This window comes from Amblyomma mixtum, chromosome 9 (genome assembly GCF_055824585.1).
Source record: "Amblyomma mixtum isolate Tamu chromosome 9, ASM5582458v1, whole genome shotgun sequence".
Taxonomy (NCBI): domain Eukaryota; kingdom Metazoa; phylum Arthropoda; class Arachnida; order Ixodida; family Ixodidae; genus Amblyomma; species Amblyomma mixtum.
Genome location: NC_143020.1, coordinates 53,173,777 through 53,201,023, shown reverse-complemented (window position 1 = coordinate 53,201,023; position 27,247 = coordinate 53,173,777). Strand labels below are relative to the sequence as shown.

At 49.7% G+C, this 27,247-nt stretch overlaps 1 protein-coding gene across 1 annotated transcript in view; it reads right to left on the bottom strand.

Annotated features, from left to right (window-relative positions):
- LOC149329013 (steroid hormone receptor ERR1-like) overlaps positions 1-27,247 on the bottom strand; it is a 123,379-nt gene that overhangs the window by 17,119 nt on the left and 79,013 nt on the right. Inside the window, exons 3-5 of the mRNA XM_089560066.1 lie at positions 7,779-7,883; positions 5,803-5,973; positions 4,075-4,159 (exon numbers count right to left, since the gene is read on the bottom strand). Of these exons, the coding sequence (XP_089416192.1) occupies positions 4,075-4,159; positions 5,803-5,973; positions 7,779-7,883 (361 nt within the window). The remainder of the gene's footprint in view (positions 1-4,074; positions 4,160-5,802; positions 5,974-7,778; positions 7,884-27,247) is intronic.

Genomic DNA, 27,247 nt, shown 5'->3' with positions numbered 1-27,247 from the left:
CTTGGCAGTGGCTTAGTTCAGCTATGCCAGGATATACGTGGCGTGAGTTGTGATGTCATGTGGCTCTGCGCCGGCAGCAGCGGCGAGTGCGCACGGTGAGGAGACGGCAAACGCGCAGGGCGGCGAGGCGTACCAGCTGTACGCAGTGACATCACTTGCTCCTCGCGCATGTGCACTATGGTCGACGGAGGGAGCACGCGAAACAGCGAGACTGTGGCCAATGTAGCTCACACTACAAAACGAGAAATAAACGTGCTAAACATGGCTGTGTCAATACTGCACCTTTATTTCACCTGAAAAACGTTCACTCGAAGTAGTCATCGATGCGTCTTGGCTCAGTACCTAGTGGCACCATAAGTCACGTCTTCCAGCTGTCTAACAGTACGCAGCATTTCGCCGTTACCAACACTGCACTCCATAAAACTGCACAGCATTCAGCCACTCGACGAATGCAGCTAAAGCTGGTGCTTGCGTGGGCTCAACATCACCTTCAACTTTCTTGGAAGGCAAGACGTTTGCACATCAAATTCGGTGCTCAAATAGTTCACGCAGTTCAATCCATTGCTCCCACCGCCATTTCTTTCGCCGAAGTCGGTCATGCGTGCACACAATACCTCTCCTTCACCATCCAGTGCACAAATGGCATCAGATACATCATCGGAACCATCACCTTGTTGCTTGGAAAACCCAGCGTGCTTGAAGCAACGCCTAATCATCTCTCCCTCCGCCTGCTTCCAGGCATGCCTGATTAGGCAAGTGGCACCCAGAAAGTCCACAGAATATTGTTTGCCATTACCATAGCACAACAAGATTTGATTTGATTTATTGGGGTTTAACGTCCCAAAGGGACTCAGGCTATGAGGGACGCCGTAGTGAAGGGCTCTGGAAATTTCGACCACCGGGGGTTGTTTAACGTGCACTGACATCGCACAGCACGCGGGCCTCTAGAATTTCACCTCCATCGAAATTCGACCGCCGCGGCCGGGGTCGAACCCGCGTCTTTCGGGCCACCAGCCAAGCGCCGTAACCACTGAGCCACCGCGGCAGGTCCATAGCACAACAAGAGTCCTTTCAGCAAATGGCAGCGATAAATCTTCCTCGCTTGCAGAATGTCGCCTTGGTCCATAGGCTGCACTACAGCTGTAGCATTCGGTGGCAAGAAGACAAGACTAACTGCTTTCATGTTCAGGATGTCAGCGAGGGCTGGGCAGTTGTCCACAACGAAAAAGGCCAGCGGCAGCAAACTTACGGTCAAGGTTCCTCACCTACTCCTCGAACAGAACTGCCGTCATCCAAGCCTTCTTGCTAATTCTGTACAGCACGTCATCCTAATGAGGTAGCTGCGAATTCTTGAAGCACTGAGCTTTCTCCACGTTTCCAACGATCAGCAGAGGGAGTTTCCGACTACTGGACATATTCCCGCCAAACAACGGTTATCCTGTCCTTGGGATGTTTATTTCCTGTGACAACAGCATCCTTTGAGGGCAAACCATAGAGTTTCTTACTATTACCTAGAGGGAAAGCTGGCGGCGCTGCACTTCAGCCACCATGGACGCCCAAAGCATCATGGGGCGGTGAGCTACTTGTTGCGGCACAGTCGTAATTTCTCGGGAACACGGAGTGGCACTACTGAGATGCTTCATTCCAAAAACGCTGTTCGTGTGTGCGCAGACGACTTTCGCGCGAACGCAGTGTGCAAAAAACATAGTAGTAAAAACGCATAGACACACGACGCCAATAAAAGGTTTCACTTTTCTAAAATGCCATTAAAAACCTCTTATAATGTTTAAGCAACAACATTTTTTTGGAAAATATATTTACTTTTAAAAGTGCGCTTGTTAATTACGAAATATTAGTTTTTGTAGTGTTCATCACTGGGCCAATAGGAGAGCTAGCCATGCCTTATTTTGGGCGAACTTTGCACTTAAATGCTTTTCTGCTCGTTTGTTGCAATTTACAGACAGATTATTGAATGTTAGGACATTCTTGATTATCGAATAGCGCTTATTCTTGCATTATTTTTTGGCCAAAAGTTGCAGTTCCGCAACAAGTAGCTCACCGCCCCATGATGCTTTGAGCGCCCATGGTGGCTGGAGTGGTCTCGAGGGGTCGCCATGCAAACTCCCATAGACGGGCTGCCAGCTTTCCCTCTAGGTAATAGTAAGAAACTCTATGGGGCAAACGTCTTCGTTAGTAGCGTTTTATAGAATAATACGGCCTTACCCAAGTTGTAAACATCGTCCTCTGCGTACTTCTGAAGCAGCAGAGCCAACTTACACTTTCTGCAATGCCGATGTTGTCGAGCACAACGATCTTTGTCTTGTTTCTCAATATCGTCGAAAGGGTTGATAAACGTGCCTTGTGCTTTTCCGCTGCGTTCTGTAGCTCCTCCATTTCTCAGCCTCCTCAATTTGGCTCACTTTCTGCCAGAGATCCAGAGTTTTGTACTCGGACATTTTCTTAACACCAAAACCATGCAAGTGCTCAAGAACAAAGTAGCCTGCAGAGCACAGAGCATGTTTGGTCATGGCATAAAACAATCAAACGCCACGGCAGCAAAGCTGGACAAGGAAACAGCGGAAACGGAAGCAGAAAAATTGTGACCTACTGACACCTGGTGGTCGCTCTGCCAACTAAAGCTAGCCTCAAAAGACTGGCATGACGCGGATCACAGATGAGCACAAAACCTCGGAGGCCATGGTCAAAATCAATTAATTATACGGGTAGGGGAGTGCTGGCTGTTCAAATCATCTGGCAAAATTTGCATGGCAAATGTTGAAACGACCAAAAACCTTTGAATTAAGCTGGATTTGTAATAAACCTAGTTTAAATTAAAGAGGTTTTACCATACAGATTAACTTACACTGTGAGGAGTGTAAAGTACTCCCTGGATATGTAACCTAAAAGCCCATACTTAAAGGCTCCAATAAAACTTAATACATTACATTAGTTCAGTCAATTGGCATCAAACTTTCAACAACCAACAACAGTTCCCCATGCTATACCAACTACTAGTGCGCAAGCTCTGAAGCCATCCATCATGTGAGACTGCGCCAAGTGACATCCAACAACACAAAAAGACGCCCAAACAAAAGGTGTTCCTGCACACCCCAGACAACCCAATGAAAGGGTGTTTCTTAAAGGGACAGTGAGGAGAGCTCTATTAATATTTTTTTATAGCAAAATCCGATAGTTCGGCATTTCATGGCTTTGTTGCCACTTGGCCGGCAGCGAAAGATGCATTTATTTCTAAGAAATTTGAATTCGAAGTTGAAAAGTTCTTCCCGCCACTCTGATTCAAACTTGGGACTCTCTTATGACGACACAGGACTAAGTGATGTGAAACATGGCGTGCACATGACGTATCGCAGACTCCGTGATTTCTGGCAGCCAGCAGTGTGGCCTAGCAGCAGCCGAAAAGAAAGCTACCGCCGGCCACACGTTGAAGGCATCTATCGACTATTGCGGCCGTCGCTACCGTCGCTTTGTTTTCGTTTGCACCGGCGTTTTCCCAGCGTTACGATGGATCCCATTCTCGAAGCCGTCAACGAAGTTCTCACAAATAGACACCTTTAGCATACCGTGTACCTTGTTACTGTTAGCGGAATACCGGGAGCCCGCCTACCGCCGGTGAGCAGGCGGCGATTGGTCCCGATGCTTCAGGAGCGCGCGTAGCTGCTGGGCACGTGGCGCCATCTGGCGGGGTCAAGGACATTTGCGCATTCATTGGCTGCGCCTCAGGGATTTGTGACTTCTCGGGTCCTAGAGTTGCTAGAACCATTGGTTCTAGCAACACTGCTTTGTCCTATGACGTCATCACGCTTGTACTTGCGAGTTTGGCCTGTGGCGGCGATACCTGTATTTTGGTTCTTGCTCTTTTCTACGTTATAAGAGCTCTGTTGTCAGTATGAGTGGCGTTTTTGTAATCAGGAGCTGGCATTCTGTCGATACAAGCCAACTTCAATTTCTCCTCAGTGTCCCTTTAAACCCAAAACACACTCCCAAGTAAAGGCGTGCTCCAAACGTGTTCCTGAGACATGTTCTTCAAACACACTAAGACAAGGTGTGCCTCACCTGTAGGCCAATGCCAGGGAGAGGATCTCGGCCCAGGTGGTCTGCAGAAGGCGCATCTGGTCGTTGAGCGTCAGGTCAGTAAAGCCTGGATTCCAGCAAGGGCAGAGAAATTAAACGGAACCCTTCTTAGCATCATCATAATCATCAGGCTGACTACACCCACTGCAGGGCAAAGGCCTCTCCCATGTCTCTCCAATTAACCCTGTCCTTTGCTAGCTGCGGCCACTCTATCCCCACAAAAATTCTTAATCTCATCCACCCACCTAACTTTCTGCGGTCCCCTGCTACGTTTGCCTTCTCTTGGAATCCACTCCGTTACCCTCAAGGGCCAGCGGTTATCTTGGCTTCGCATTACATGCCCTGCCCAAGCCCATTTCTTCCTCTTGATTTCAACTAGGATGTCATTAACCCGCGTTTGTTCCCTCACCCACTCCGCCCTCTTCCGATCTCTTAGCGTTACACCTATCATTTTTCTTTCCATAGCTCAATGCGTTGTCCTTAACTTAAGCTGAGTCCTCTTTGTTAGCCTCCACGTTTCTGCCCCATAGGTGAGTACTGGTAGGATACAGCTGTTGTATACTTTTCTTAGCATCATAACCCCTTTAAGAAAGGCAAAGAAAGTGGAGCACGCTTTAAACGAAGGAACTGGAGATTGCTACCCCGGTGCTCTCTGAACTTGCGAACATTTCAGACAAACCAGCGTGGCAGCCGTCGAGAGTGACACAACCTTTGTTTAAAATGGCTATCCAAAGACAATGCGAAACAACGGGCAGCAAAAGTGGTTTTACAAGCTTTTCGGTAATGTGGAAAAAGCGCATACTATTAGCCGCATGTTTGCTTTCAGGACATGTCTTGCTCTTAACCAGAAACAAACAAGAAAAACACGAAGCAGGAATGATGCGTCACATTTACGTTACTTTTTGGCAAAAGTCACCTGAAAATGCCTAATGGGTCATTATTAATGCGAAAGCATTAGAAGGCTATGTCGTGTCATCAAAACTTGTCTGCATTATTGTGTCGTCCAATAAAGACAAATGCGCAAAAGTTTGCTTGCGTTAGATAATGAGTGTTGAGATTTTGCTCATCACATAACACCTATGGGGCAGAAACAAGGAGGCTAACAAAGAGGGTTTAAGTTAAGGACACCGCAGCGAGCTATGGAAAGGAAAATTATAGGTGCAACGTTAAGAGATCTGAAGTGGGCGGAGTGGGTGAGGGAACAAACGAGGGCTAATGACATCCTAGTTGAAATCAAGAGGAAGAAGTGAGCTTGGGCACGGCACGTAATGCGAAGGCAGGACAACCGGTGGTCCTTAGGGGTAACGGAGTGGATTCCAAGAGAAGGCAAGCGTAGCAGGGGGCGGCAAAAAGTTAGGTGGGTGGATAAGATTAAGAAATTTGTGGGAATACGGTGGCCGCAACTGGTGAAGGACAGGGTTCATTGGAGAGACATGGGAGAAGCCTTTGCCCTGCAGTGGGCGTAGTCAGGCTGATGATGATGATGAGATCTTGCTGTAGGAAAAAATTTGGTTCATGAGTTTTGTAATTACTTAATTACACAGGAAAATTACACTTGGACGTCAATAGCCATGGACGTTGATATAGTATGCGGACGTCAGAATCGGACATTGTTATAGTATGAGGACGTTTTGCTTTCGCATTGCTCCAATGTGGGTCGCCGCAGTGATCTTAAAGTCTTCTTTTTCCACCTCGTCATTTGTCACCCACCGGGTATCTGCTTGGCCCAGGAGATGGTGGCCACCAGTTCCCGGTCGACCAGCTCGCTCAGGACGCTGACCGTCTTGTAGTGGGTGTCCAGGGGCGGCGACGACGACCCGTTGGTGATCGCCAGCAGCGGCTCCGGCTCACAGTGCACCAGCGCCGAGATTATCACACTGTCTGCAGTGATCGTCGGAGAGACAACAACGCCATCAGCCTTGAAATCGCGAGAGATAACGGAGGAAACGGCAAAGGCCCAACACATGTCCTAGTGACTCGAACAGGCCACAACATCTTGTGACCCCCCCCCCCCCCGACACTTTACAGCTGTTTCCGCCGCCAGCACATCTATATTCTGACGTGTTAAGGAAGTTTCGCAGGAGTCACTGCAACTGTCACTGCATTGCAAAAACGCTTCAGAAAGGTTAGCTCACGGGGGTCACCATTACAATAAACTGCCTGCCCATTTCATCCCCTCCACCTCCACTTTGCAGCTGTGCACATGCATGCATTGGCAACGTACAGATGCTGCTACCAGCACCTTGCCCCTAAGCCTAATAATTACTATCTTGAGGAAAGAAAAAAAGAATCTGGTGAGGCTTAACTCTTCTCAACCTAGTTATATAGAACGAAAGCTGTGTTGTGCTTGGTGAGCCAATTCTAATTTAATTCTGATTAGCAGCGGCAGCCTTCGCCTCGCTAACAAATTTGGCCTTTCCCTCCCAGTGATGCTTTCGTTGCTTCGCAAGTCTAGTTTCCCGCTGCTCCTTGTTTTCAGCGGCTCGTTTAGCATGCGTCCTCTGCAGTAGACCTTCTCGGCGAGCTATATCGACTGGGTGATCGGACGTGGCTCGACGGCGACGCCAAGGAGTTGACACACTCGGGCCGCCGCGCACCTTATCCATGGCGAAACTGAAGAAGAAACTGCCGATGTAGCAACTGTTGCACCCTATCCTAATCACGTGTTATCACAATGGTGAAGCCGGCTAAAATGTGCAGCTGCACCTCTCCCAACCTGCCCTCTCCTAATCACATAGTATCACAGCTGCACAGCCGACGAGTGCACGCAAGTGCGTCTCTGCTTGGCGAGTCACATGGTTTACCTGCGCTCCGGGGCTTCAAGGTCAAACCCGCATCAAGATTAACCTTGGGAGATGTCGTAATAGAGCTTTCACTCTACAACAATTACCAGACGGCTTAGCATGGCTAAGCACGGAATAATGTGCAGTAGCCCTAGTTACAGTGGGAGCTTAAGGTCCTTACATGCCAAAGGCATTTGACCTGAAGGCCTTCACCATAAAAGTCTTCTATCAAAAGGTCTTTACAGTAAATGCCTTCAGGTTCTACCTATTTACCTGGAAAGCATTTACCATGAAGGCCTTCACCCTAAAGGTCTTTACCCTAAGAGCATTTACCTTGAAGGCCTTCACCCAGGTGTACCCTTCACACGTGGCAGCCTGCCCACAGTCCGGTCGGCAGGAGAGCTGCCTGCCACAAAGCACACTGCAGGGACGTATGTACATATGCCTGCCCGTAATCGGAAAGTGCGCCTAGTAGAGCTACCACACTAAAAACTTGCAGGATTAGTTAAGTGTGTAAAATGAGATTCAGCAACAGCTATTTGCTGTACTGAATATAATCTGCTCATTCTTCTTTGGCAGAGTACGCGTGATGTCAATATTCTGTCGCTCAGTATAGTGCACTATCCCGGCATGCTGCAGCAATGTCATGCATGACACCGTTGCATGCTGGCCCATCATTGAGGCACTGTGTTACGCCGACGTCAACACCGACTCTGCAGAACTGTGCAATGTGCCTTTAACAGCTGTCGCTGTATAAAAGGCTCAATGCTGTGAGCCTTCAGCTTCACAATCAGTGAAGTTAAGCCTTTACGAGGATGGAGCAGCCACAAGGCCTACACTGTACCACAACAGCCCCGTTTTTCAGCAAGGAAGAAGCAGCATGGCGTTAATGGATCGACTGACCTTCGAGGGAGACCTTCTTTGGGGTGAGCGCCTGGACGTGGTAGGGGCCATCGGTGCTGCGCCGGTACTTCTGGCGGCCACCACGAACCCTGTCTAACCGGACCCCTGCAACAGGTTGGACAGAGAGATTTTCAGCCCCATTCAGTCCCTGGAGCTACTCCTGTGTCATTTACTACAATGCTTGATAGCACAACGCATCACTACTTCATACAACCGAACTTACGGTTTGCAACGACACAAACCAGAGGGAGGTTGAGGTTGAGGAAGGATAAGAATGCAATAATTATAGGCAAACGCAACAAGCAGTGCCCCATAAAAACGTGGGTGCAAGGCACAAGAAATGCAACAACTGAGGGTTCCTATAAATTTTTGCACAGTGCACTGAAATCCATCAGCATTTGTTTACATCAATGCTGTGTCTGTGTGCCCGTCTTGTCCTTGTGTTTTGCGCTGCATCGATAATGGTTTACTTCGCACGCTGAAATATGGCCACGAGTGTCTGAAACTGAACGCAAATTTGATGCCCATGTGTACTCCGCATGCCTGAAACAGTGCACGCTCATGGCAGTTGCAAGTCAAGAAAACATGAAACAAATTAAAGGGCGACACTGGTCTTGAAAAAAAAATTTTATTAACGAAGTCACAGTTACGAAATCTTCAGGGAATATGTATTTTTGTGTGCTGATTCTAAATATGTCATTTAATTTCATGTAAAATAATTTCTTGAGCACTTATTCACCTTTTATGCTAGTATTTTGCGGAGAGTTTTGAAGAAAATTTGCTGCGGGAAACTCACTGAAATGTATGCCATTGGGTTCTCTTCACACCAAGGAATACAATAAGGGTGAAATTGTCTTCCTGCCAATCATAGAACTTAAGTTATAGAGTTTTCAAGTTGTCGCTTCAGAAATGAGAAGAAAAGTGTGTATTCCTGTTTCTGAAGTGGCAGCTTCAGTACCCTATTACTCAAGTTCTATGAGAGCCAGGATGATAATTTTACCCTTATTGTATTCCTTGGTCTCGAGAGAACCCAATGGCATGCATTTCAGCGAGTTTCCTGCAGCAAATTTTCTTCAAAACTCTCTACAAAATACTTGGATAAAAGGTGAATAAGTGCTCAAGGAATTGTTTTACTTGAAATTAAATGACATAACTAGAATCAGCGCACAAAAATACATGTGGCCTGAAAATGTCATAACTATGACTAAATTAATAAAATTTTCTTTTCAAGACCAGTGTCCCCCCTTAAGAAAATTATGAGATGGTTCAGTTGGCAACGCATCGTGTTGTCAAATAGCAAAAATAAAGATGTAACCAAGAGAAGGAAGAAAATAGGGTAAAATAACCCGAGCCAAGTTTGATTTTGTCCGTTGTTTCTTTCTGCACCACATGAAGATTAATGCAACGAGGTAGACCCCTGAGCGCTTTTTGTTGACACTGTTGCAAATGAATCATCATTCAAGCTGCTAAACACTGGAGCTGGCTAGTGCTTTGAACTGACACACCTGTATTGACTCCACCTTGCCTTTGCTAGGTTCAGTGTAAGCAAGGTCAAACGTGTGCTCTTAATGCACTGCTTATTCACCTTTCTAAACTCGTACCCATCTCAAAGGGAACATCGAGCACAACTCCATGTAATTTATGTTTACAGTAAAAATTTAGCATATGTCTCTTTTGGCTAAGTTCGTGTTTGTCTGGCATCAAGACACACTTATTTCTGAGAAAATTGGATTAAAAATGGGACATTCCTCTTCCCGCCATTCAATTTAAATTCATGACATCAAGGCCAAAAAAGGATCCCGTGATCACTGCTTGGAAGTGGACAACGCAGCAGCCCAGCCTACTGACGTCACCGCAGCTTGCTTTCAAACATGGCGCATAACGGCAATGCCTCTGCTTCATTTCGTGGACCCTTGACTAGCTTATGAAAGCTCCGTTTTTAGTGAAAGCAGCGCGTCTATCACCAGAACACTATAAACTATCGGTACAGGCCAACCGCAACTCGCCGTCAGTGTCCCTTTAAGGAGATAAGAAAAGCAAAAATACTTCCAGACATTTTGCACTTTCCTCATGGCGAACAAGGAAGACTGACAGCTTTACAATCCCAAGCAGTGTTGGTAATTGGCCCAATATTGGAAATGATTGGTGTCACCCTGGTCGTTTGTAGGACTGGTTTTTGCCAATACATTTCCATTATTGGGCAAATTACCAATGCTGCTTGGGATGCCCACTCACCCATCCACCATCTGAGAGCGCAACTTTGCAAAGCATCTTGTTGAGGTCGCCCTTGTGCAACCTGGAGAACATTTCCGTCAACTAGCAGGTTAACATTAGAGTTTCTGGTCATGACTTACGACAATGTCATCCCCGCTCACCTCCCGAGATAGTCCCACGTCCAGCTACAACTATAAGAGAAAGCAATAAATTGTCACCAAATTCAGAGTGACAGCGTTCCTGCCGCTGGCTCCGTGCTCATTTGTATGCTGCGCCATTTCCCATTTCACTCCAGTCCATACATTTATCAGTTTCCAAACTTTTGCCGTCGTTCCAGTCCCAGCTTGCAAAGAGAGAAGACGAATGGAATCATTCCAAATCCGGCAGCGGCACCAGCCCACACAGGAGCAAGGCGGCCAACTCTGGTGGCTGGCTGCGACAACAGCAGCAACTAAAACGGGCCCCATCGGTGCTGTTCCAGGAGACAAGGCCAGAAGCATGACAAGTGGCCGCAAACCCCTCAACAGCGATGTAGGAAGGGTTAGGAAGAACAAATAAACAAACAGATCGAAAGAGGAAAAACCAAAGGCGAGCCTCACGGGACAACCAAGATGCATTGAAGCAGCTGAATCCCCCCCCTCCCCAAACTGTCGCTGAGGGCCAGCGGTCTAAAGCAGGGACCAAAAGCGACAAAGGAACGAGCGAGGGGGTGCAAGGAGAGAGGAAGAGAGAGGTAGTATATAAGAGGCGGCATCGTTCTGTTTGCGGAACCAACAACCAGCTGCTGCCGAAAAACAAGCTGCTGGCGCTGCGCCAGCTCGAAACCCTTCCAGACCCCAGCTCATTTCCCTTCTCCCTCCCTGGCACTCCAGGGAGAGGGGGAAAAGGGGAGAGAATGCGGCAGACACCAACAAACCCTTCCCTCACGGCGCCACAGTGTGTGCAGAGAAGTGGCCCTCGGAAGATGCATCAGTCCCATTCCAAAATCGCAGCTGTTGTCGCTGAGGCTGCAGCAGGTATAAATATTCGGACGGGTTCTCCAAGGCCCACCCCGCCACCTCATCACTTTCCAAGGCAAGTCTCCTCCTCCCCTTCTTCGCGCCGCAATGCGTGCAGTTCTCAAGATGGCAGCGAGCTCTTCTTTGGCAAGTCGCGAGCCGAAGAGACCTTCCCGTCGGTTGCGAAAGATGTCTGCCGTGCACAAACTTTTCATCGGCTCTGCCCCGATAGCTTTCCGAGGATATGCACGGAGGTGTTTCCTGAAAGGGGTTCTAAACAGATGCAACACCTAAGAGAGCTCCAAATCCTGCCATCAAGAGCTGAGTTTGTTGCCCGTTTTCCGCATGACAGATCGCAAGCAAGATGACAAATGGCCGAGAAGACTGTGTTACTCGGCCGTTAGCTTACGTAGACTGCTTCCATTACTGAGACCTGCAGTAATGGACTGTGTATTAGGCTGGAGTGCAACTAGTGCAGGCAGACCTCGCGCTCAACTGGATCAGCAACGATGCAAGCATGATAGCAACAGCATGCCCAAATTTCCTAACACGACCGTTCACGAAGAGCCAATGGGATCATCCTCGAAACACACGATCATTAGGCAAGACGGGAGCGGCACAAAATGCACCCAGGAATAAGGGAACAGCAAGGTTTAAAAAAGAAAAAGGATAACAGAATGAAAAGGATGAAGAGTGCAGAGCTTGAAAGTGACAAAACTCTATGAATGCTCCTTGCAAATACAATGTCCCGCCTTCTTTCATTGGGCCTTCCTCCCTTGTTTGCATTCGTAATTACATTTCACAAAGCTCTTCTTTCCATCTGACAAACTTGGTGTACTACAGAATGAAGACAGATTACTGGCCAGTGGCCAGGCTGTTCTCCCTGACCCATTTTTTGCATTTTGTTCAGTAAGTCATCTCCAGCTAGCTACTGCATTCCGACATCCTAAAGGCATCTTCTTTCCCCTTTGTCCTAGACCACACCACACAAGCTTACTCCTAAATGACACGCCCGTGCTTATGTAGGGCACGCCCTCTCTGGACCAGTACATGAACTTGCTTTTAAAGACAGGAATTGATTTAAGAGTCGCAGGATTTGTAGTTAGTTCCTGTGATGGTTTACAGCAGAGCCAAGACTACCCTGCATTCACCTGCTTTGCACAACACACATTTGGTCAAGCGGATGCACCCAAGCTCAAATGACGGTACATAGTAACCGGTCGGGGTGCACGAAAAGGTAGAGCTGGCCCATGTTGCCTTAAAAGGCTCATTTACACTAACCCAAAAAGAGTGGTTCAAATGATCGCTGGGCTAAGCAAGGTTGCCCAGACACAACTAGGGCACATTTTGCATTAACTTCACATTAACGAGTAAGGCCAGAAACACTGTACTCCCAAAGATGCAACCGGCTCCTGTTTCTGCTATCACCTGGCAATAAATCGATTCCCAGGCGTGAAGATGATTTATACCCCTGTCACACTAGCAAATTTAATGTCATTCGAATCGAATGACATTAGCACCTAATGTCATTAAACGACTGCTACACGGGAACATGTAATGTCATTAGGTTCGAATGACATTCGCCATCGAATGAGTTAGGGGAGTTAGGGGAACTCATTCGCATTTGATCTCGAACCGAATGCGTACTCTGGACACCAGATACGCAGCAGGAACAAGCGACGGGAAAAGTATAGTGTGCACACTGCCAAACTTAGAAAGTGCATTTATTTAGTTCTGCTAAAAAAAGTTAATGTTTGCGTGAATCTGCTCACACTAGAGGCTGTCGTGGATAGCTGTTACTCTCGGTCTCAGCAGCCTACCGCAGCGGCCGAGAAGGGAAGGCTACATCATCATCATCATCATCATCATCGGTGCTGAAACAAACACTTGCATGTACCGACGACTGAGTGTTCGCTAATCTCGAAAGGGGGGGGAGGTGGGCCTAATATAGACGACAACAGATAGAAATGACGAGTTTAATCACGGTTAACTTAGTCGAACCAAACTCAAGAAGCATCGCTGTGTCGTCGAGCGCAGGTCTACGCCCTAATAGGGGCGGCCTCCCCGGCCGCTACCGCCGCCGGCGTCCGGTCCACGCACAGCGGGCCGCACAGACCGCCCCCTTAAGATGTGGAGGCCGCAGTCGTTACCCAAACCGCCATCCGAAGGTTTCGTGGTTGTCATTAAGCCGAGAACCGAGTGTCCCTGCACGAGGTGTTTCAGGAGAGCAGATACGGACGGGCGTTCATAGCCTACCACGGACCGGACTCCTCCCAACTGATCACAGTTTTCCCGGTGAGAGATCAGAACTTGATTCTCTTCTCCACGCCGAAACCCGAAATTGCAGACAAGATTATTGGGGACTGCTAGCCCAGCATGAAGAATGAGAGAGTCCCACTTCGGACCACCTGATCAAGACGGCGGCAACGTCTGTTACGGCGCCGTCACTACGCACCAAAAAACAGCAGAATCCCTCCGCACAAGTTTCAGGCAGCGCCACGGCGAACGTCTGCAGATACGCAAGTTCGGGACGTCAAATAAGGCGTTAATCACCTTTCCCGCGAAACAGACGCAGCGCTACGTACATTACCAGTCAATGCTCGTTCAAGTCCATCAATATCAGCGCACCAACCCGGCCTCCGGCCACTGTGGTGTTGTCGGTCACCGCATTGACGGCGGCCCCAACCCCCGACCGGAATATTGTCAGTGTGCGGCCAGCAAGTTCAGCTCGCTGAGGAAGTACGGGTCCCTCACGAATGTGTCCCAAACTGCTCTCTGTGTGACGGAGCACGTACCACGGGGGCCGGAGCGTGCGTCAGGCAGCGAACCCCTCCGCTCATGCGCCCGGAGCTGGGACCGACGCCCGAGAAGGGCCACTGTAAACGTAGGAAACGGCGGCCACGCCAAACCAAGGACAAGGGAGGCAACCAGGCCACTAGCAAGCCAGGCGGTTCATCAACCGGCAAGCCGAAGATGCCTTAGACAGCACCACCGCAACCCCGAGCCTACATGGAAAAACGAATGGGTGCTCCCCCACCAATTTCTCGCGGACGTGCGTGAAAAACCATTATCCAGAGATTCCAGTTGAGCAGCAAGGGCAGGGCAACCGCTCCTAACCTCTGTCCACCCCCCCCCCCCCCCCCCTTCCGAAGCAGCGACAAAAACGGCCGAGCAATCCGAAATTTCCGCCCTCAAAGAGGAAATCGCAAATCTACGGAAGCATCTTGCCCCGACTCAGGCGCACAATAATTTTCCTGCCTAGAGCCCCCCACCCCGCCGTGAAAACGGACAGCAACACTGCGGCGAACGCGCAGGCTGCAACCAACCGCGCAGTCTGCACTTGAGGCGAGGGTTACCTCACTGGAGGCCCAGATGAACTCCGCATTCTCCGCCTTAGAAATTCAAATCACAGCCACCATCAAGGCGGTTCTAGAAAAAAATCTGAGCTTTATAGCCGCACACACGACCAAACCAACTATAGCTACCAGGCGCTCCAGCACACTCAAGCGTCTAAGAAGCCACAATATTAAGACTTGTAGACCAAAAGCCGCGCATGAGGGAGAGAAGCCCGCCCTCAACCTGCCCAGCGTGACGGAATCTGCTGTCATTGGGGCACCCGGCTCAGAGGCGAGTCCAAGCCTAGTAAGCAAAAATTCTAGTGATGATAATCGCGAGCACTCATAAACCGCGAAGGTACTCATGCAGCAATTCGGGCACCGTCCGAATTTTACACTCGAACTGCTTAGTTTCAGGGCCCGCACTAATTGAGACGACCTCCGGCTTTTCCTAACAACGTTCCCAAGTTTACCTCCTGCAGTGGCCCTCCAAGAGGTGGAAGACGCAACCATTCTCACAAATTACACAGTATATCACCAGGATGCACACAGCTGCCTCTTAGTGCATAAATATTATACGACCTCCCCGGTGGACCTAGATTACAAAAAGAGTTTCTTGTATGTGATGGTGACGATCCTTCTGCTACCCAAACAAGACCTCCCATTACACATACGCAACATTTACAGCCGTCCCAAACTTCCGAACGTCATATTTGCAGACTTATTCGTTCGCGCGTTCACGGTGGCGCTCAGGGAGCCTCTCATAATCGATGGTGGCTTTAAGGCACCCAGCCCTTAGGGGGTACATACGTGAAGAGAAACGAGGACGCAAGCTGGCGGAACTTGTGTTAACGTTGGGCCTTAATCTTCACACGGACCCTGCACAACCCACTCGCATTGGGAACTCCATGGCACGCGACACGTGCCCTGTCTAAACCTTTACCAAAAATATTAGATATGCGGGTAGGCAAAACGCCGAGGAAAACCTGGGTAGCGACCACAGCATCCTCCTTGCGACCAGGATCCGCACCAAACCCCTTACAAGACCCCACACTAAAGCAACCTTTCCTGACTAGACGAAATTCAGATCCGAATACATTATCCCTATCCCTATAGTCGATCTAGGTTGCACCTCCTATTCACAACACCTCATCTCCCAACTCAAAAATACCGAACAGCACGTTCAACTCTCAGAGGCGAACCCGGTGGTGGACGCCACCTGCTTGACCTCTGGGAGGCCCGGCACAGCCCCGTTCACCGATGGCGCCGGCTGAAGCAGAATTGCCAACTCAAAATCCGCATCGCGGAACTCACCCAACAGGCGGCAGAGTATGCGGCCCAACTCGCCGAATCGAACTGGGTAAACCAATGCAACAGCGCTGCTCGACAAATGTCGAACCGGAGCAGCTGGCGTCTTTTCCGCGCCCTCAATGACCCGACCCAAACACGCACCGAAACCCAAAAACATCTTCGACGAGCACTTGACAGCTTCAACGGAGACACAGCCAGACTGGCTGACGGGCTCTAGGATGAATATCTGTACACAGACCTGGATTTCCGTGCTACGGCGTACTCGTACCCAGGTTCTGAGAACGCAGAGCTGGATCGAACGTTCCAGCATCAAAACCTCAAAGCGGTCCTGGACAAAATGAAACGAGGGACAGGACCGGGCGGCGACAAAGTGACGACAAAACTTCTCGCTAACTTCCCAGAACCGGCCTATGAGCGGATGCTCGAATGCTTCAATACCATCTTGGCAGGAGATTCGTCTCACTTGGTGGATTGCAAGACGGCCGTCGTCACATTCATACCCAAACCAGGCAAAGCTCTTAACACCGGCAACCTCCGGCCCATCTCTCTCACTTCTTTTGTGGGGAAATTGATGGAGACCATGGTCAGTGATAGATTGTCCTGTTACCTAGAAACGCTCGCCTCTGGAGACCCCATGTGCGGGTTCCGCGTAAGATGTCCTGCTGCAATTTCGTAATTAGATCTTTGATCCTGTCGAACACTCTGGAGACGACAAGGTGGTCATCGTACTGGACTTGTGGGGTGCTTTCGACATTGTGACACATGATTTTACCCTCTCCCACCTGTCACAAATGGACTGTGAGTACAGCACATTCCAATACATCAAGCAATTCCTCACAGATCGACAATCATACATCCGACCCCAAGACACTGAACATGGCCCGTACCAACTTGGCACGCGAGGGACTCCATAGGGTGCAGTCCTCTCGCCTCTCCTCCTCAATCGGCCGTGATGAAGCTCCCTACATTGCTGGGTGAGGTCCCGGGTGTGCATCATGCCCTATACGCGGCCATCACCCTCTGGGCAACACACGGATCGGTTGGAAGAATCGAGGCCAACCTGCAGCAAGCGGCGGCTATTGTGGACAATTATGCAAGCCGCTGCGGCCTTGAGTGCTCCCCAAGCAAATAGGAATTCGTGACATACGTCCCAATCCAAAGTGCGCAACCAAAATATAACAATTCGTGCTTAATGGTCCGATACATGAACACCAGGAAATCAGAGTATTGGGACTGTACCTACACATGCAGGAACCGCAAGATTGACACCACGCTGAAAAAGCTCCGCATGGCGGGGGACCAGGCGTGACGTATGGTCCACCGGGTATCAAACAAACGAGGGGGTTGCGATGCTAATACTCCAATCGGCTCGTCAATGCATTCCCAACCAGTCGAATCCTGTATTTGGCACCATACCTGCATCTGCGCAAATGCGATGAGAACGCTTTGGAAATGGTTGGTTGGTTGGTTCATGGGGTTTAACGTCCCAAAGCGACTAAGGCTATGAGAGACGCCGTAGTGGAGGGCTCCGGAAATTTCGACCACCTGGGGTTCTTTAACGTGCACTGACATCGCACAGTCCACGGGCCTCGAATTTCTCCTCCAAAGAAACTCAACCGCCGCGGCCGGGATCGAACCCGCGTTTTTCGGGCCAGCAGCCGAGCACCATAGCCACTGAGCCACCGCGGCGGCACTCTTTGGAAATGATTCTCCGCTAAATCTCTGAGAGCTCTCGACTTCCCGACTGCAACGTCCAACCGACGTATCCTCGGTCTGGGGATGAAAAGCACCTTTGGGGAGCTGCGCTAGGCTCATTTAATCAACCAATACGTGAGGTTCACAATATACGTGCGGGTAGCCGCCTTCTGACCCGCCTGCACATCACTTACACAACCCAACAGGAGAAGCGGGCATCCCTGCCCGAGGCGTGGCTCTACTCGCTACAGGTTCGCCCCCTCCCAAATAACATGACAAAGGATGCCCATGGTGTCCACCGCCTCTCGCGAGCGGAGGCCATTTCCGAGCAGTATGGAGCTCGATGAGGGGTATGCTACACGGCCGCGGCCGGCCCACACCATGGGGGTCCCCAGTTCGGGACCACACCTTCCTTGCCCACAACGTTATATTCGCGGAGGAAGTTGCTATCACACGTGCAGCCGCGGATCCAGCGTCCCGAGTCAGTATGACCCACTCAAGGGGAGCTTGCCGCAATTTTGTACAGGGGCAAATTTCAGATCGTGCCGCACAAATTTTACATAGATGTGAGTACTGCGTTTCCCAACCCGGCGCACCATCATCTGGGCCCCAGCACATGCGGGGATATAAGGAAATAAAGTAGCGGACGCTACCGTCCGTGAGCTTAACCACTGGGCATCGCCTCTGCCGCTGCCTGATCCGGCTACTGATTTCAATCCAGCTATTACTTTTCGGGAGATCTCTCTCCTGTGTAAAGCCTCTCACGGCCGATACCCACCCCCCCCCACCCCGTAAAGGCGTCAAAAAGGCGGAGCAGCCCTGGCTTCTTCGCGTCTACACCAACACGGTACTGTGCCCGGCAGTGCTTAAACATTTCAATTCGGCTTTTTCGGCGAGTGTTCACAATGTGGGGAAGTGTTTGTGGACACGTATCACATGGTGTGGGCATGATCTGCGAATATCTGCTCGCCCCCAATGAGAGGACTGGAAGGCTGCCCTGCTCCGCTGCTCAAATCTCCAAGACCAACGAGCCCTGATGACAAGAGTTGAGGGCGCCATGGAAGCCAAAGGGTCCTGGACAAGCGATCCCTCGTTGTGATTGCGAGTGCTCTTGAGGGACAGTCCAAGCAATACCTCTTTTGTAAATAGTACAAATAACGTTAGAGATCACTGGGCCATCCGCACTCGAGAAATGCGTAAGCATGACGTCACAATTTATGACGTCTCACCAAGACGTCTGCATAACACTTCCACACTTTTCAGGTCAACTGGAACTCGCGACCTGTTGTCGAGACCCTCAAACCCCAAGTCGATGACTTATCGATATCTTATCGATACCACCATTGACTTCATCAAGTTCCATCAATTGCCCATCTGAGTTCTCAAACTTCGAGTCATGCTTCGTTTCAAATTTGGCGCCATGTGTTGGCTCCGCCCACAATTGCGATCACGTGATGACACACTTACGGCGTTTTCAAATTTGGCGAAACCTTCACAACGGCCCACGCCCACTTTTTGGACATTTTGGAGTCCACCCAAACATCCTAATCTACCGTACGAGATTTCATGATGCTCTATCCGATGGCGCCATTCTTTTAGCATAAGCCCATTCGTTCGGACGTAATCGTGCGGACAACGTCGTGATGACACGAAACTCCTCACTTTTTGGAAATTTCTTGCTGTAATTAACTAAATAACCCACCTCAACCCGCGATTCCCACATATGAGATTTTGCATGATCTATCCGACGGTACTATTCTTTTTCGCATAAACCCATTCTTTGGGACGAAACCGTGCGGATAAGTTCGTTACCACGCGAATTTAGTCATGACCGCCAAAGCCCCGTTTCATTCCCCTCCTTTCTTGCACTGTGGTTCATCTGTCCAACCAAAAAAAAAAAAAAAATGAGCCCGTTATGGCCTTTCCTTTACTCAATGCAAGGCTGACATCTCAACTGTGAACTAGCACAGGGGAGTGGATAGCCTGATCTTCGTGCAAGCGGACTCTCTCAAGTCCGTACGACGCGCCCGAACCGGCCTGCCGCCTACAGAGACAAATCCGGGCCCACAACTTTATATATCACCGCTACGAACACTGAACAGATTTCGCTCGCAGGTTAGCTAAATCAATTAGGCTGAGGTGTACTAACTTTGGATTAGGTTACCGGGGGACAGTGCGAAACCATCCCCCACTACCAAAAATTATGTGCCCAAATACCTACTTAAAGGTAATGGCAGAGTTCAGCGCGGTCACCGACACCGCACCTCATTCCGGAGGCGCCGCTTTCATGATCGGGGACGCCTCGCACATATTTTGAGAAGAACGGCCAGACGAATGCCGCCAATGTGGAGCTACTCATCGAAGCCCTCTGCCTTGCTTTAGTGAGGTTACTCCAAGGGTACAAAGCGGTGCGCAACGTCAACGCGTTTTCAAAGCGTGCTTCGTTGATTAAAAAAAAACAGAATGATCTCCCTTCAAGCTTTTTATTGAAATCCTTTCTTATGGCAAAGCCGGCCTCTGAACAAGCGTTCAACGAGGCGGTTTTTGTTTACACTTCGTTCCGACAGGAGAGGCCCTCGCTACCCAAGCTGCATTACAAGAAAAAGAAAAAGAAAAAAAGGTTGTGCAGTCACGTGTTTTTTTTTCATGTCTACTGGGAGCATTCGGCCGATGGCGCTGCCTCGTCTGCTTCGCTGCTTGTTGCGCATGCGCAAATGCACCGAAACGGCGGCAAACTAGTGGGGAAAGTTGTCGTGCCCGGCTTCTAATACAATTTGACGCAACGGACTCTCCTAAACTCTTTCTTTCGTCCATAGTTCAGCACATATTAGCGCATTCGGTTTCTCGCATCCTCGAGATCACTGCTTGGGTAATTAGCAGACGACGGAGAGGTGGTATGGTAGCGGGAAGCGCGCGCGGCCATTTTGATATGGACTAGAAGGACTGCGGTTCTTCATGCGATGTTTTGCGCGATGAAGGCGCTAGACCGTGGTGCATACCATGGAGTAAGAGTTTTTCCTTCCCCCATGGTGCACACAGTTTGTGTCGTCGGCTATGGCGCCTTTTACGTTAGTTCGCGCAGTTTATTTATTAGTTTTGCATACGTGTGCGTGATCGCAGAGTTTTAAATTCACAAAATGTTTCGATTGTTAATTTCGTGCGCCCGGATAATGTGGCGATGGTGTTCGAGGCCTTTCACGAGAGTGGCTGCCAATTCGAGCTCCGAGTACGCGCTCAGACGCGCGCATACATGCATGTGTTAAACGCGATCCGAGAGCGTAGGGTCTTCATTGCGTTCTGCGCAGTGGAAAGGCCGATGTGCTTTGAGAAATGCTTGAATGACTCAAGCATGACCTTTATTAAAAAAAGAGCCCATTGCTAGTGGTATCTCTGTAGGCATATAAGTGGCCACACAGTGGTCACGGCCGCCGATCGAGGTAAGGGCTGTTTTTGTCCTCGCCGATTGTCGTACAGCTTGATGCTCGGACCTTCTGCTAGAGATGCTTAAATATCTTAGAAGTACCGTACGCATGCGTCTCCTCGTGTTTGGCTCATTAAAAGAGCAAAAAGAAGAATTGCCGACACGCAGGACTTGATTTAGCGCCTTTCATTCCAGTGCCAGTTTTCTGCGGTAAACCAGTATTATTACAGATACGATACGCAGCTAAATTTGTACAGTACACCCGCTTGTTCTAGATGAACATTCAACAAGCTGATATGTGCTTTTCTCGAGATTATGTGTGCATCCCTTGCCGGCAGGAAAAGGCGGCGGGCGACAGACCACAGTTCAACGGAACGTATCCCGATTCGTTTCTGATTGCAGCCCACAGGAAACAGTACACGAAAGTATAAATCGCAACGACCACAGCAGAGTCAATCATTCAGGGTCGATCGTCCGCGGTCATAACAGCCAAACTTACTGCGTAGTAAAGAAGCATACCGGCAGTTATTCCTTTCCATGTGGTGTCGACTGAAAGACAGATTGCGATTGTTCATGGCATGCTTTTGAGTATTTCTCGAAGCTTACACATGGTTCACCGAAGCACACGGCACACACCGAAGGCACACGCTCGCCCTGTCGTCGCTGATGTGTACGGTTGCACGAGAGCGATCAGCTGTTTGTTCTCCTGTCTGCGGCAGCCCTCAATATCTACTGGTCGTTGTTTTCGATCTCGTGCGCAGCAACGACACGCAGCAGAACGCGAAGCTACGGAAAGTATCAGGCCATGATCCGTCACTGGCTTGCTTTCGTAATTTCCATCTGGCTGGTTAGCGCTGGTTAGCCCAATTAGCGCTGTTCCTCCGACTTTCGCCGATCATGCACGAAGCCGACTTACCGAACCTACTCCAATTCTTTTAAGGCGAAAGCTTTTAGTGCCTCATCGTTGTCGACAGGAGGTCGTCACAAGAGCTGACACGGTTTTCGGTTGGTCGAAATGGTTAAGACCTTAGAGCGCGCGGATTCGAAGTAATAAGGTCACCCACGGATGCCAAGCCATCCTTCTTGGAGCAGAAGACAACTAGCGAAAAATAGTTGTCGTCTGGAAGCCTAGCGCCCCTTCCTAGAGCAGAAGATAACTAATAGACAATAGTTGTCGTCCGATCCGACAGGTGGCGCAACGGGTAGGCCAAACAGTGCGCCAGGAAAAGCTTTCGCCTTGCAGCACTTAAGAGAGCCAAAGTGCCCCCTAAATGTTTATTGCGAAAGCGTTACTTCACTAGCTACCCTAAAAAGCTGATGGAGTCTCTGCAGCCGCGACCTTTGACCCTCGATATCTTCCAGGTACCTAAATAAATATTGCTGCGGCTGGGCTTCGAACCAGCGGCGGCGCGAACACATCGCATTCGCTGGCCACTGCATGAAAGCACTGCGCTAACGCAGCAACCGATCACACCTCGACTTTATCGCCACACACTCTAGCGCTGTGCACTGCACGTCGTCGTCTTCGCCACCTTCCATCCGTGGGCAAGGAGCATTGTCAGCCTCCTACCCCGCAGAGACCGCAGGTGGACGTGAAGGCTCTGAGATCGTCACGAAAGTGAAGAATGAATGATTCCAATGTTTATTTAGAAGGGGAAGCTCGAGGCCGTTAAAACGGATAACTGGCTTCCTCGGTCAGTGGACCAAATCGCGCTCTGAGTTGCGTGGCAGCAATGCGAGGTATGCGCTGCATGCGCTGGCGTTGAAAATGTCGTGGCGGAAAGGTGGAACTGAAGCCACGGGCCGTAGTCGTTCATTGTGTTCATTGCAGAGGGCGTTGACAACGTTGTAGAAAATTTAAAAATAAAAATAGTTTGGTTTGGGGGAAAACAAATGGGGGCCTTGTGAAACGCTGTTTGCTCCTCCCGAAGAATGCGAGAAGGAATGGCTCCCACAAGCCTAATTTTAATGCGAAAGTATTTCTTGGCTCATCAGTGGCGTTCGTCCGACCCGAAAGATCCATACCCAATGCAACGCTAGCCACATAACAATCCATACGTGGGGTCAACTGGCTGAACAGTCTTTCCTTGCGGAAAAAATCAAACAAGAAGCAAAAAACAATAATGAAACATAAAAAATTAGCAAAACAAAAAGTTGGTTTGGTTGGTTTGGTTTTATGGGGTTTAACGTCCCAAAGCGATCAACAAAAAGTTGATCAACCAACAGAAATAAATAGCTGATCAAGACAGCACTCGTATACAACGGCGACGACAACGCGAGCGTGTGCCTTCGTGCTGTGTAAGCTTCGAGAAATCCTCGAAAGCATGCGATGAGCAATCGCAATCTAACGTGTTTCAGTCGACACCACATAGGACGGAAAAATTGCCCGTGCGTTGTTCATCAAACGACTCGCCGGACTCACGCATTATTGCGTGCTTGTTTACTACGCAGTAAGTATGTAAGACTGGACCGCCGACGATCGACCCTGCATGGTGATGGACTCTGGTGTGGTCGTTCGATTTCTACGCTCGTGGACTGCTTCTTGTAAGCTGTAAGACGGAGGAGCGAACTTTAAGGCGCCTGCACACAGGTACTCTACTCTATCCTGCAATCTTAAAGCATTACGATCCTAACACGGATGGGCGATGCCCGCACTGTGGGGAGACCTGTGATATCTTCCTCATGGTGTGGGCATGTACTAAAAATCCCCACCACCCCCTTCCCCTACCCCTTCCAGAGAGGCATCGGAGACTGCCCTCCTCAACTGCTCCTCGCTTGAGTCCCAAAGGGCTCTGGTGAAACGGGCGAAAGACGGGGCATTGTCATGCGGTGTCCCGGACTAGGGACGCCGACCATGTAGCGGGGCCACTCTGTGGCTCCCAAACTCTATTTCAGCAATTAAATGTTTTCACCAGCACCACCGGCTTTTGCTGCGGGCAAGGAATGCATGCATCTCGGCAAATCCGCATATCAGCTTCTTGAACGTTCACCTAGGACAAGCGCGTGTACTGTACAAACTTAGCTGCGTATCGTATTTGTAATATTGCAGCTTTACCGCAGAGAACTGCCTCTGGAATGAAAGCCCTGCATGTCGGCGCCTCACGTTCCGCGTGTACTTGCATGATGATCAGCGATAAGAGCTTCTTTTTATCTCTTCGTTTTGTAATGAGCCAAACACGAGGAGATGCATGCCTACGGTACTTTTCAGATATTTTGAGCTTAAGTGGCAGAAGGCCCGAGCATCAAGCTGTACAGCGATTGGCAACGAGAGAATCAGCACTCGGTCGGCTGCCGTAATTCTGTGGCCACATACATGCCCGCAGAGATGCCTCGAGCAACGTGCTTGTGAGGGCTCTTAATAAAGGAAATGCTTCAGTCAAGCGTTTTTCAAAGCATATCCGCCCTTGCACTGCGCCGAACGCAATGAAGACCGTATACGCTCTCGTACCGCGCTCGACCAACACCTGGCAAAACACGTTCAGCACATGAGCGCGGACTCGGAGCTGGAATCTGCGGCTGCTCTCGTGAAAGGCCTCGAGCACCATTGCGATATCAGCCGAGCGCACGAAACTAATAGCCGAAATATTTTGTGATTCAGAAATATGCGATCGTAATATGAAGTGAGCATGTGTGCTTCCGATTTGGTGAGACGATCGAAATACGATCGCGCATACGCATGCAAAAAGTATCAACAAACAGCGAGAACTACCGCAAAATGTACTATTGGAGGCGACACAGACGATATCCACCATGGCCTAGTCAAAACAAGCACCTGCATTGCGCAAAACATCGCATAAGGTTTTTTTCCCCCTAATTTCTAGCACTGCCATTCGTCCACCAAAAAAAAAAAAAAAATCAGCCAGTTATGCGCCTTTCCTTTACTGAATTCTAGGCTGGCATCTGAACTGCGAACGTTGCACCACGGAGTGTATAGCCTGACTTTCGTGCAAGCGGCCTCTCTCAAGTCCGTACGACGCCCCTGAACTGGCCAGTCGTCTACAGAGAGGCTAAACCGGAGCCCCAAATTACTGCACTAGACGGCTAACGCTGAACCGATTTCGCCCACAGGTTAGCTACCCAATTACGCTCAGGTGTGCTGACTTTCGATTAGATTGCCGGGGGACAGCAGGAAGCCGTCCCCCACTACCAAAAATTTACGTGCCCATACAAACATATGGCAGAGCTCGGCGAATTCTACCCTCGCCTCACTCTGGAGGAACCGCCTACATGATCACGGCACCTCGCACGCGTATTTTTTAGACACCAGAAGACCGCCCATCACTGCGAGTGCGCAGCAGAGTTACTCATCGAAGCCCTGCGCCTTGTTTTAGTTAGGATGTCCCTAGGGTACTAAAAATCGTGCGCTATCCACGCGTATTCTAAGCACGCGTCCTTGATTAATAAAGACAGGGTAATCTTCCTTGAAGCTTTTAATTGAAATCCTTTCTTGATGCAAGGGTGGATTCTGGCCGAGTGTTCAACGAAGTGTTTTTCATTTACACTTTGTTCCGACAGCACGGGCCCCTCGCTATCCAAGCTGCATTACAAAAAAGAGAAAAAAAAGATCCCCAAGTCACGTGTTTTCTCACGGACTCCTGGAAGCATTGGGCCGATGGCGCTGCCTCGTCTCTTTCGCTGCTTGTTGCGCATGCGCAAACGCACCGAAACAGCGGCCAACTAGTGGCGGAAGTTCTCATGCCTGGCTTCGAATAAAATTGACGCAACGGACTCTCCTAAACTCTTTCCTTCCTCCGTGGTTCAGCACATATTAGCGCACCCGGTTTCTCGCATCCTTGAGATCACTGCTAGGTTAATTAGCAGACAACGGAGAGGCGGTATGGTAGCGGGAAGCGTGCACGGCCATTTTGATATGGACTAGAAGGACCGCGGTTCTTCATGCGATGTTTTGCGCGATGCAGGCGCTACGTCCTCGGTCATATAAGCCATTTGGGGGGTACATCGGCAGCCGTAACGAGTTACGTTACGTGTGCTGCTTTTGCATTTTCTCACTGCGCGGTTCACTGGATTTTCTCACCGAGTGTCCACCTACACGGGCCTCTATAGTCGGATACAACTTATGTCTGCAGTGAAGCTCCGCCCACATTCAGTCTCCGCGCGCAGAATTCCTCCACGACGAAAACGTAGTCTGTGGCTGAAACCTTGTTTGTTACGTAAACAAGAAGCCTAGCACAAGAAAAAAGTTACGAGCTCTTCAGTTTTGATACGTGGATTGTTTCATATAGTCAAGCATTAAAAAATTGATTTCGTTTACAGTTGCGATTCGCCAGCGGAGTAATACAAGACGCCGCGGACCGCGGCCCAGTATTAGCAACTGCTGTTTTTGTAAGTTGTATCCTACTATAGAATTTCAACTTCATAGAAATTAGACGCAGGAGAAATTCTAGAGGCCCGTGTACTGTGCGATGTCAGTGCACGTTAAAGAACCCCAGGTGGTCGAAACTTCCGGAGCCCTTCACTACGGCGTCCCTTATTCCCTGAGTCGCTCGGGGACGTTAAAGTACCATATACCAAATCAAACCTAAAGGTCCGTCAGGAATGCGCCTTTCCTTTCCTCAAAACCAACCTGAAAAACACTTATTAGAAATCACAAGTATTCATGGGAATGCAGGGTTGGGTCCTCAGTCCAGCACTCTACTGTCCCTTGCAACCTTCTCGGCCGCTTCGATCAGCTTAAGCTGTTCGTTGAGGTCAGAACTGGCCAGCAGGGACTCCCACTGCACTCGAGAAGTGAATATGCGTTTTCTTACATCCGACTTGCCACCACAATAATCCCACGTAATCTGGATACATGCGGTTATTTAAGAGCAGGTTCGCGTAAACCCCCATTTGAATTTTTACCCCGTCCTGGGATTGCTTTTGAGAGCGATGCTATTAAATCCGGGGGTTCGTCGGCATGTTCGTCGGACGCCTGACGCCTACTTTCGGAGAAAATGACAACTGCTGGATTAGTTGTCGTCCGCTTTGAAAGGTGGCGCTAGGGGTCCGAAGGTGGTGCTGAAATAATCACTTGTATGTACCGACGACTGAGTGTTCGTTGATCTCGAAAGGGAGCGTGGGGGTAATACAGACGACGACAGACATAAAACTTAGTCGAACTAAACTCAAGCAGCATCGCTGTGTCGTTGAGCGCAGGGTCATGCCCTAACAGCGGCGTCAGTCGACGCGGCCTTCCCGGCCGCTACCGCCGCCGGCGTCCGCTCCACGTACAGCGGGCCGCACAGACCGGCCTCTTACGACGTGGAGGCCGCAGCCGTTACCCAAACCGGCACCCGAAGGTTTGTGGTTGCCATTAAGCCGAGAACCGAGCATACCTGCACGAGGTATTTCAGGAGAGCGGATACGGACGGGCGTTCATAGCCGACCTCGGACCGGACTCCCCGCAACTGATCGCAGTTCTCCCGGTGAGAGATAGGAACTTGATTCTCTTCTCCAGACGGAAACCCGAAATTGCAGACAAGATTATTGGGGACTTCT